This window comes from Zootermopsis nevadensis, unplaced genomic scaffold (assembly GCF_977971745.1).
Source record: "Zootermopsis nevadensis isolate Lab colony 2312 unplaced genomic scaffold, Znev_1.0 Znev_ptg000037l, whole genome shotgun sequence".
In the NCBI taxonomy this organism is placed as follows: domain Eukaryota; kingdom Metazoa; phylum Arthropoda; class Insecta; order Blattodea; family Termopsidae; genus Zootermopsis; species Zootermopsis nevadensis.
The window spans coordinates 8,477,693-8,490,182 of record NW_028259169.1 but is presented as its reverse complement, the minus strand read 5'-3'; the positions used below and the strand labels follow the sequence as shown (position 1 = coordinate 8,490,182).

The window sequence follows — 12,490 nt, the reverse complement described above, 5'->3', positions numbered from 1 at the left end:
ATTATTAGTGTTCTGTCTGACGACAGGTCCATATGAACAGGATCCTTCCATCCTTTTCTCGGACTGGGACCTGTTCATATACGTTCTTGGCAGATGATCCAGAAGTGGTTTGCCATTGCCTTCTTCTGTGTGTGAATGGAGTAATTGTTGGGATGCCACGGAGGAAAACTCCGTGTTGCCTAGACCACGGTCTTGCCCAACACAAGTTATAAATCTGAGCACCACCGGGAATTGAACCCGGGACCCCAGGATTACAAGGCTAGTGTTCTGACCACTAGACCACTGTGGCGGTCGTTTATGAGATTACGGCAGCAGAATTCAAGTCTGAGGATAGGCACAGACAAGTTCCCCAAAAAGGGGTCCACTCACCTAGCTTTGAGAGTGTATGATGATGGTATTTATGCTGTTCAGAGGCATGGACAAAGGGGGTCGGTGGCTCCTTCTTAGTTATCTGAGAATGGGGCTGTCCTTCCTACAGATTAACTAGCATCACAGCAAACTGGGCACTCATAAACTCAGTGAGAAATTGACTGCAGAGCATACAAGTATATCTCTGACACAGCAGCCATGATATTTACTGTACTTCTATAGGAAGATCCATTTATATACCTGACTCAACACCAATGGCAAGGGTGTTCTGCATACTTGCTCTGTGACTCAATCAAACTGCTGCTGTCTATGTTGGCAGACATAATTAACTACTGCAGGGAAAGGCAAATGGCCTTATTAATCACAACAAGTAACATAGAGAAGTTTGGTCACCAATCCTAGAGCACTACTGGAATACCCAGAATACAAAAATTTACAAATATTAAATCAAGGAGAAAGGTTCACCTTCCTCAGCAATAGAATGCAGGAAATAATAGATTTTAATCCATGTGAGATAAATGGATGGTGTCTCAGAACCATCTTTATCATGTCATACGCATATCATCTTTAATCTCAAGGGAGAGAACAAGGAGTAGGTGAACTACAGAAATTCACAGACCACCTGATGGGCCTCCTATTGGGAGGAACTACAGTCGGTTTCTTGGTCACTCTGGTATTCTGGAGGGTACTGCAATAGCTGTGGAGTTTCTTCAGGGAGCCATTCTCTCTTCATATGAAAATAACCATCCCTTATCAGACCACCAAAAGGCAAGACAAAGGTTTCCTGTTGCAGAGGTCTATTTGGCACTAAAAACAAAAGATCTTCTGTCGTGGTATCAATGACACTCCACAAAATGCTCACTAAGCAACGCAGAGACACATATGGGCCTTCTTTGCTTCCTTCCAGTGAAATGCTGGAGACTGATTTCCCTGTCTCTGAAGTGTTAAATGAGGAAAAGACTGCATGGTAATAACATTCCACATGCACAATAAAAGTAAAGCCATCCCATTATGCGCCATGTAGGTTGTTTGTGGGAAGTGGAGGTATAGCTCCTAATTCTTGACCTCAGCACTAGATGAGGGTGAGTGGTCAGCATCACGACCCAGTCACACCACACTCCGAGGAAGGGACCCCAGTACCCATTGGATACGAGTCTGGATTCAGAGGCTAGAGGACAACATTTCAGTTGTCCAGCCCTTAACTAGTCACAGCTCATTCCATATGAACAATGACAAAGAAAAAGCTATTTAAGGCAATGCCAATTGTGATCTTCTGGGTTGTGATCCCATACGGCAAGTTTTTACCAACATTTTGGAAATGTTCATATAGTCTCCATATTCAGGGTTGATACAAAACTAGTTGTTTAACTCTGCATAGTGTTGCCGAACTGTAGAGGTTAACAATATCAACTTTCAGGTTATCACTGTAGTAAAGATGTTGACTGTGGGTATGCAAGTTACAATGCAGGGGCTGTACTGAAATACTGGATTTGTGCCCATTATAATTGTTAATGATACTGACATATTTAAGACAAGATGCAGCATACCAATTTACTGTTAATCTGAATCAAAGCACTGCTCTGAGATATATTAAGTAATTTCTTAGTAGGATTTGAGGTTCTAATGGCAGTGTGAACGAAGATAGTTATCTTCTGGGTTGTAGCACTGTGTAGTCAGGTAGACATTTACCAACGTTTCAGAGGTCATACTCCATTCACGGTCCAGCTCCTATAAACAGCACCACTCACCCAACTGGCACATTCATCGCCCTGATGACGGAGGCAGTATGACCTCTGAAACGTTGGTTAACATCGACCAGACTACACAGCGTAACAACCCAGAAGACAGAAATCTTCATACTCATCGCCCTGCAGATGGAGGCAGTATGACCTCTGAAACGTTGGTTAACATCGACCAGACTACACAGCGCAACAACCCAGAAGACAGAAATCTTCATACTCATCGCCCTGATGACGGAGGCAGTATGACCTCTGAAACGTTGGTAAACATCGACCAGACTACACGGCGCAACAACCCAGAAGACAGAAATCTTCATACTCATCGATCTCATGACGGAGGCAGTATGACCTCTGAAACGTTGGTTAACATCGACCAGACTACTGAGCGCAAAAACCCAGAAGACAGAAATCTTCAAGATACAAGCTCCTTCTTCTTCACTGTGTATTATTACCCCTGCATAGATCATCCATCCTGTAAATAAAAATAATATATTATGATATTAAAAGGAAACACTGTCTTATAGTTAAGCAGTGTTATTCTACTGATGAAATAAGCAACAGAAACATGTGAACTATCTATTTGTTAGCTAAACAACCAAATCATGCAAACAGCAAGCTAATAAATGCAAGTGCTGGCACACAATATAAAAAAACAGACTAGAATTGTATTCTCGTGAGCCTACTGACAAGGCAACACTTTTAATGCTGCAGAAGTTAACTATTAATCTGTATTTCATGATAACAGGTACACAAACTTAGTCGGTAAACAACGAAATTTTAAAACTCTTAAAATGGCATTGCAGGGGCTGGAAAAGATTTACCACTCACAGAATAGCAAGTATAATTTATGCAATATAAAGCATTAATGTGCACACATGCAGGCACACGTATGCGCACACACAACATCCTATCCAACTTCAAACTTTTCACCAAATGTAACAGCAAAAAAGATTAAATATTCCAAGAACCCTCCAACCCAACCAGACACTGAAGATGAACGTGGTCGATACAGAGAAGAGGCTTAGTATTCTATCTTGCTCTTAGTTTATTTAGTACCTGTGTATTGTAACATCCCCATGGGACTGAATGGCGGATACGCGTTGTGCGGTGAGGAAGATAAACTGGAAGTCTGTCTTCTGTCGGGGATGGTTCGATGATCCTTTGATGATTCATCATATCCTGAAATATAAAATATTTAACTAAAGAAGCAACAAAAACCTTAAAACAAGGACTTACAAAATCACCTATGAAATGCCAATGTAAGGATAACATTTATACAAAGCCTGCTCTGCTTCATATAAATCATGTGGCCTATTTATTCGTTCTACGTGTCGTCTGGTGACGGCGTAGCTTACAGTTCTCATACAATTTACTCTGAATACCATGCATGGCACAGGTCATATTTGAGGATTATGTCTACGATACCTCAGTCTTTGTGGAAATCACTATATTAAAATTAAAATTAAAATATGGTGTATACAGTCACACGCTAAAGTTAGAAATGTATTCCGACTATGAATTTGTGACTCATGAATTCAGAGTGAAAAGCAAACTAGAAGGGATTTATGTACAATGATTCTGTCAAAATAAATACATTAACATCATCACACAATTCTGTTGGCCATACACATTTGAAAATATGCAAAATACTGGGCAAATAAATTGTAAAATATGGTACAAAAATCGATAAGGTGTAACAGATACAGCGCAGAATTGAAACAAACAAGGCAGAGTTACAAGGGAACCAGGGAGATGCTGGCAAGGTGATGAGGCTGATAAAGGCATTAAGATACTTAATCCATGAAGACGAGAAGGTATAAATGAATGAGAAACTGAAAGCCACAAACAATCATTCAAGGCAGAATTGGCACAATGCCTGTACCAAGTACCACAAACTAATTTCTAGGTAACAGAAAACAAGAACAATGGCGTATGAACAATCTCCTGTAGGCATGATGTCTTCTACATGAGGGTCATTCATAGACGACACTTTCACTTCCAATGTCTGTTTTTGGTGATCAATCTTAATTTCACCCTGCAATCAACATTTGCCAAAATCAAAGTCTCTGAGGAGACACAAACACATTACAAATTAAAAACATAGTTAACAGAACACGTAAGAGGCCACAAACATCAAACATCTGATTCAGCTTTCACTGTCAAACCCCAAACACTTTTGCCTACATACGACTTAATTTACTTCTATTGATTTTTCACTTAAAATTAAATATCATCCCACCACACGTCTGACAATACGTTGGATTTGAGAGAGACTACTTGTCCATAAAACAGAAAAGTTGAGAACTACTGTTTTAGAGAAATGTTCTGATTCTTACTTTGCGTCCGCACCCTTGGAGCAAACTCTCGAAAAGGGACTTCACTTGCAAATCAATCATATCACGTGGTTCGATCATGTTTTCTAGATCCTGAAACATACAAAACAGAAACTAAATAACCACAAAAGAAACAGTTCAAATTCCTATAACATTATACAACAGCTACTACAGTCTTCAAAAACACAACTCAAAATACCTGGTAGGGCAGGAGTACCTGAACAGCTGCATTTTCACCTTATCCAGCAAAAAATTATTAGCCACAGCTACTAGGATTCATACTACTCACGTAACAAATATCAACAATTCAGAGGAACATACTGCCTCGATATTTTCAGCCCTAAAGATGGAAGCAGGACGTTCCTCAGGAATGTTGGTATTTACATACAAATCCACATGGATTTACAACCCACAAGACCAATATTTACGGATTAACAACAACGGCTTCATGAATTCATATTTAACAACTTAAACAAATGTTTAACGAGCTAAGAAATGTATGCACAGCGTAACAGTGATGGTCCAGTGTCTGTGATGTCAGTTGTCTGGAATCAGTAACAATTGATCCATAACCACTGTGCCCCTGCCAGCAGCTTCCAAAGTCTGATTTCTCACTCAAATGAAAGTAGCATTTTTTAAAAAATGTGCATTTCTCATTTATAGTACCACACCAAAGGAGTTGCACAGAAGTGGCACTTAATCATTGATTGCAAATGACACCGAGTTTATTACTTTCACTTACGCCAAAACTTGATGTAGCAACTTCCAGTACAAAATTTACAAGTGTAACTCATACTATTACAAAGATTTAACAAAATGTAAGCAAGCACGATAAATATGAAGTTGATGCAATGTTGCAATGTGTAGTCTGGCAGAGGCGCTTAATGCCTCCGAAACGTTGGTAAATTTCTACCATAACCTAGAGGACAAGTCACCTGATTTCTTGCTGCTTGCACATTACAATCTGCACAAATATAAAACATTCAAATACAATCTTATTCTTCTTCAGTATCTCGTCATCAGAAGACAGGCGGGCAAAATTATCTTAGGGTGGCTAATAAATCCTTTGAAAGGGTTACAAAGTTCAAATATTTGGGAACAACAATAACAAATCAAAATGATACTTGTGAGGAAGTTAGGAGGAGACTAAATTCCGGAAATGCTTGCTACTTCTCAGTCCAAAATATTTTGTCTTCCTGTCTGATTTCTAAGAACCTGAAAATTAAAGTATACAGAACAATAATCTTGCCTGTTGTTTTGTATGGGTGCGAAACATGGTCTTTCACTCAGAGGGAGGAACACAGATTGCAGGTGTTTGAGAATCGGGTGTTGAGGAGGATATTTGGGCCTAAGAGAGAAGATGATGGGGCGTGGAGAAAACTGCACAATGACGAGCTTAAAAATCTGTACTGCTCCCCCAGTATTGTGAGGGTGATTAAGTCGAGAAGAATGAGATGGGCGGGACATGGATGGGACAAGAGGTGTGCACCGGGTACTGGTTGGGAAACCTGAAGGGAAGAGACCGCTGGGGAGACCTAGACGTAGATGGGAGGATAATCTCAGGCGGGATCTATGGGAGATAGGAGTTGACGGAGACTGGATTTTGTTGGTCCGGTGGAGGGTTTTGGTTAATTCGGTGATGAACCTTTGGGTTCCGTAAGCCATCTAGTTAGTTAGTTAGTAGTTATTCTTCTTCAGTTGGTGGACCCTGGCTTCCTTACATACAATACAAAATTTCCCTGCCTTCTTTTACTTCCCCTGAGTATTACAATTTTTAATAGTAAATGAGTAGTAATTTTTCTGGAATAAACACAGCATAAAACAAACAACCATTGCAGCAGTGTAGTTACCATGTGCTTTATACACAGGAGGTCCCTGGTTCAAATTTCAGCCTGGAGACCTATTATCCTGAGACTTCCCTCAGTCCCTCCAGGCACATCCTGGGTCAGTACCTTAAATTAGGTGAGGACACACCCTTTCCCATCCATTATATATCATCTAATGCCATAAAGTCTTAACTAGTAGCTAATGACAGTGGCGAAAAATAAACCACAAACAAATAAAAATATAATTTTCAAAGCAAGTGACTTCCACAAAATCCGTCGCCAACGGCGTATTTCCCGAAAGGATAAACAGAAAGTGGGGATGAAGTTCGAGTTTCTCACAGAGAACAGGTGAGTATCAAAGTCATGGAAGAACATCTTTCCTCCAGTATGTTCCTCCGAGACAAAAGGTACCCACATGGCATTACAACTAGCAAGATCAACATCGACAGAAAATTGGGATCTCAAGCCAAGTTAATTGTAAATTTGTCTGAATAAAATAAAACTGGTACTGCTGTTCAGTCTGATATGCATTCACTACAGCGCAGATGCAAATAAGTGCATTACACAATTTAATCATTTAAAGAGAAAATGACAGCCATCTGAATTGTAAAAAAGGTTGTAACATAAAACTCATTCTATTGTAAACATTAATCAACATTTGAACAGAATAACAACCTCTTTCTTAGAGTTTAAAATGGTAGTGACCTTTCGTTTATGTGACATCGACTCTGCACATGTCCTACCTTCCTTGCTTCCATAAAGAATTTGTACTTCTGAGAACTGCTACTGTTTAGGAATTCCCGGACATCTTCCCGATTCAGAATTGTCACGGGATTGTCAAGTTGTATGTTGAATGCTGAAACAATTTTGTCCAGTTCTTCTTTTTTCCTGGAAATTACTTCACCTGCAACAGGAAACAAATGAGAAATGATATATACACAGTAATGTAACCCACTGACCCAAATGTGATCAACTGCTACTCCAAACAAACTATTTCATTGAGACGGTCGGGACCTGGTGCCAATTTAACGAAGATGAAAGGATAGGCAATGTGCCACTTACAGAAATCTTCAATATTTAAAAGCTGTAAATTTTGTAATATAGTAGAGTCAATCGAGACTATTAGTTTGAATGGAGTACAGTACATAAATTTTGTAAATCAACCTTCACCCAAGTTATTAATTCAATACATCAAGTAACGCGAGTTGAAATAAACTGAAACTTCCTATATAATGCTGTATATGGAGGAAGACCAACAGGACTCTCAGAAAAGAAGAAGCCTAATATGACACTTTTACGCAATTTCAGTAAAATGGGCCTGAAATCTGCGCATCTTTTTAAACAGCCAAAAACAGAACATATTTGAAACAAATATGACGAAACAGACATTTACACATAATCAGTGTGCATGGTAAAATGCCCTCTTAAAACACATATACAATCAGGAAGGGGACAAGTCATATTTTATTTATAAAAAACTAATTGTTTAAAGATAACAAATTTCTTGTTGAGAGCATCCAATATCTGAGATGAAGGAAAAGCAGAGGGAAAGAAAGCCCAGTACCTTCTTCTGACTTTATTTCGTATGTGCCGTGACCAGTTGCATCGAAGCGTCTCCTTACAATTATATGGTCACCATATTGTTCTCTCTCGTAATTAAGGCGACCAGTATTCTTCAATGTCACTTCGATGGTAGCAGTGACTTTACCCTTCTTTATAAATTCTGGAAGAAACAGGAACAATTCTAAAATTCTGATACACACACTTAATCTTCCTTCCAATATCATATGAAATAAAATTAAAGTTTCGGCCCAAATCCACTGTTCATTCAGTATTAGGTTAACTGAGAGGATCCTTCGCAATTCTCATGTTCTCTAATTCAGTCATTTGGGCTTGATGATATTAAACATCACGATCTTACAAAATTTACTTAATGGGTTGGCAATAAATACCATGGTATAATTTTTAACATCAGTGCAGGAATGGTAAGTCATGGTAGGAGAATATCCAGCGCACAATATGCTGGATCTTCTCTGCCCCCTGAGTTACCAAGCTCACACACGTACACACTATGAATTATTTTATATAATCAGATTAAAGAAATTTAAAAACATAAATAATATGTACTGTGAAATTAGTTTTAAGGGAAGATAAGAGATGACAAATTTCAGTTCATTACCTGTGTAGACTGTACACTCAGACTTTTCAGACTGGACTAAATTCAAGCTAGATAAGCAAAGACTAAACCTATGACCTTAGCAACTTGTTACAATATGTTACCTTTCAAAGAGGTTCCTCTCTTAATAGCTCTTGAGTTACCTCCCAAACCAAGTACAAGAGCATAAACTATTGCAGTCTTGCCACTGCCATTCTTCCCAAAAACAAAATTACCTCTTCCGTTCAGACGAACCTCCAAGGATGAGTGGCACATGAAATTTGTTATGTATATTTTTTCAATGATCCCAGATTTTGGTTCCTGTAATGTCAATATTCTTTTAAAATAAAATTGCAGTAAACTCTACAAATGAGGCAAACTTGTCCCTGAGCACCAGAACCATGCTAGTTCAGTTGCAACACATCAATCACATCTATAATAATCAATCTTCAGGGGCTCCTATAATGTACAAAGTTCCACACTTTTCTGTCAATTCATGACACACAGATTGAAACTTCAATCTGCAGTACAACAAAAGTGGAACTCCAAGATCCAAATTCTTAAAATGTTCACACATGAATACACGACTTAGAAGAAACCCAGGCACCAAAACAAATATTTAGTAACATGGCAACCTGGTACATATTATAATTTATGCTCTGCGTGTGTAATCATGTGCCTATAAATAAGGACTCATATACAGTATATATTCACGCATGTACGCGCGCACACACCAGTTACATAGAACTCACATTTGAGGGGTGTCCACTAGAACTGGATTCGTCTCCGTCATCATCTCTTCGGAATTTAGAGGTGCTCGGTGCATCGTCTGATTCTCGAACTCGCTCATCTCGACTGCCAGAGTTCTTTTGTTCAAGTGAAGCTCCTTTCACATTCATTTTTAAAGATGACCTACAGAATCAGAAACATGTGAGAACTACATCTTTACTTCTTAGATAATTTCATAAAAATGTAACAAACTTAATTTCACAGACTTCAACACAACTTACATGCGTAATACCTGTCTCATATAAACCGTACTTCTTGAATGAATTATCCTAGAAATAAGATAGAACTTTCTTTCTGCTGTTACGTCCTCCCTTACATCCAAACTAAGTAACCACATCTAAACAATTACTCATAAAACACACAAAATATGTAGCTTAAACTCAAATTTTAAATATTTCACGATACTGTATCACATCACTACTCGCTTACACAGGCCCACCTGACTCAATTCTCATTCAGCTAGACACTAGATGTACGTAATTTTTAATAGGTCTTATTTCATAAGGAATTCAAGAATAAACATATATGCAATTTCCACATTTACTTCTAGTCAATCAACAAAATCTGGACATGTGAAGGCCAGAGTGAGCGAGCAATTTCACATGAGATACGGGTCAAATTCCATTTTTAGATCAATGAAATCTAAAATCCTACAATGAGCTGGGTTTATGGCTTGAAATAGAAATCTAAGGAATTCACACTGAATTTCTTGGTAAACATCAATTTGGAAGGCACGTACTTGGAGGAGCTGGTAATTATATAATTCCCCGTGTTACATGAAAACCGAAAGTTTACTGGTGTTCACTCGACTCGCCACCAAAGTCAATTTCCATTTATGCCTGTGTCCTGCCAGTGGTCTCCTTACTTCAAACGTGAGGTACACATTTCATATACCTCCAATGCGCGCTACATGTCTCCTCCATCAAGCCCTCCTAGATTTTATTATCGTAACAATATTTTTGAATACGCTGGATACTACGTGCAGAACGTAAAGCCTTTGTGTTTGCATTTCTGTACAAAAAGTGCTCAAAATCGTTTATATCGAGGGGAAAGTATGGAATTTGACATAAACCGACCAGTCCAAAAAAGGAATATTAATTAACAAGAAACAGAACAAGGGGGAACAAATTACAAAATATTCTATCAACTGGTTTCAAGGCACACATTTCTTTCTACTCGGATCCCAAATACATCCATCCACACTCAATTCGACTCGAATGTAGAGAAGTTTACACAGCCCTGTTTTAGTTGCAAAGAATAACAACATACTAGGTCTCTCTTCACACACGAACATGTTTTGGTCATTTAAAATTACGTAACTTCAGTATCGCAAACCAGACAGCGTCGAATGACAGAATAATTAGTTAATAATTAACCGGAAAGTATTCAGGATGGACGGCCAGTGGCGTAGTTTAAGGTACCATCCAGGCATCTTCCTGGAGATACTGAGGAAAATCATGAAATACCTCCATCAGAAAACACGGTCTTTGGGCTGAGAACAGAGCCTCACAAATACGAAACCCGAACTGTAATTATGTGACTGCGATGATGTTCTTTGTCACTGAACAAGTAGACCAATTTTCTATACGTGTTTGAGGATTCTTACGTTAGTTAGGGAAAATTGACTGCATAAAAACGTAACAAATGGCTGCTCAGTCAATATGTTCTTGAAGAAAGGTACATTTATCATTAATTATATTACAAAAATAACGTTATATAAATCAATAATGGACTGAATCGTTTCCTTGGCTTTATAAACTCGTCATTAAAGAAAAACTAAGATGATTTTGGTAAGATCTGAGTTCCCCACGGCGACGAGTATGATGATGGGGGCACAAGGATCTGAAACGGCGGTCAATATCTACCAAACTATAAACGGCTTCCGTACAGACTAAACTTTTAGACGACTAATAGTGCCTTCCACTGACGTTAAATTGTTTCGACGGGTAAGATCGAGCGAGTTCACCCGGTGACTGCCACGACTGCACACTGGTCGGCAGAAAAGCAGCTCATTCATTACAATTGCAGTGCCTAATTGGGCACCTCCAAATACAAATTAGAGAAAAATCCGGGCCAGCCTTGTGACATATTCTGGCCTCCTGACGATAACTGACAGATACAATGACCTGAATGTTAACGCCATCCGCAAGTTAAATATGAACTCGGACACGCTGTCAAAAATGTATCCCCTTTTAAACCGTTGCTCTAACACTTTTAAGTTTTTCATTCGGGCTACTACGGCAACCGCTGCTCGTTGTTGTCTCCATTTTAAAGAAGAACAATTAGGATTCTCTTAGCTCGAATGTGACTCCGATGCAGTTCGAAGAGCCTCACACAACAGTTAAATGGAGTATTCTAATTGTGACTGCGCGTGGTACGTGCAGCGCGTCCTTCGTTCGCGGATGAAAACGGCACCTGATGTGGAGGGCAGCTGCTAATACTTTAAAGGTTGCTGTGTATGCGAGTGGAAATGTATATGGATTCTGAAAGACTAAATATAATTAATTCATCAACACAAATTACAGGACAGAATTTAGCAATTAGTAAAACTCTTACTGGTGAATACCATAACATAGAGATAAGTGTAAAAGTTTCAACCTGTAGTTAATATCACCTTAGCTGTACACACAGCCATGTTGTTCACAATCTTGCAGTTTAAGAGCTTTCAGTAGAGGGACAAAATGTTTGGTACTGGTGAACAGTTGTAATTACAACTAATACTTTTGCTGCAATGTCACTGACAATTAAAAAAACTGGCACAAGAACAAATATAAATAAAAGCTTTCTTACTCAGACTAGTGACAGAGTCCTCAAGCAATACGGTACGATCCCTAACTCACAAAGCAAGATGCAATCAAGCCATGGCCAGTGCATGCCTTTCAAATTCCAATGCAATGCCAAATGTAGCACGACTTTCAATAAAAGATAATCATCACAAGGCACAGAAAGTATGATCCCAAAATCCTAACAAGCTGTCTTTTTATACTAAAACACATAAGCTCCATTAGGCCCTCATGCTATTGTCATTAAAGAAAAAAAGTAACCATATTTATTCCTCTGTTACTTTAAGAATGCTTTGTCATTTTCGAGGAACACTTATCATAAACTGGCAGGAACATTGTAAATTATAAATTGTAAAGAATACAGCAATACCCAGAGGAACTGAGGAAAATAATGAAAACTGAAAAGTTTGGGTATCAGATTTGAATCCTGAGACTATGGTGAACTGGAAAGAGAGTAAAACAAAGCAACTGTGACATATTTCGTTGGAATGATGAG

At 38.7% G+C, this 12,490-nt stretch overlaps 1 protein-coding gene and 1 long non-coding RNA gene across 11 annotated transcripts in view; both read right to left on the bottom strand.

Annotated features, from left to right (window-relative positions):
* Positions 1-12,490, bottom strand: part of LOC147871886 (uncharacterized) — a 42,380-nt gene that overhangs the window by 16,218 nt on the left and 13,672 nt on the right. The window lies entirely within an intron of this gene.
* The window catches only part of LOC147871887 (structural maintenance of chromosomes protein 6-like), a 30,922-nt gene that overhangs the window by 6,546 nt on the left and 11,886 nt on the right, over positions 1-12,490 (bottom strand). For 4 of the 7 annotated variants that reach the window (XM_087359871.1, XM_087359873.1, XM_087359874.1 and 1 more), the window contains 6 exons: positions 9,175-9,334; positions 8,548-8,743; positions 7,832-7,990; positions 7,011-7,171; positions 4,445-4,534; positions 3,303-4,143 (listed from right to left, as the gene is read on the bottom strand). In XM_087359871.1, the coding sequence (XP_087215997.1) occupies positions 3,958-4,143; positions 4,445-4,534; positions 7,011-7,171; positions 7,832-7,990; positions 8,548-8,743; positions 9,175-9,321 (939 nt within the window). In that variant the 5' untranslated portion in view covers positions 9,322-9,334 and the 3' untranslated portion in view covers positions 3,303-3,957. The other 3 variants (XR_015538163.1, XM_087359875.1, XM_087359876.1) reach the window with 2 other exon arrangements.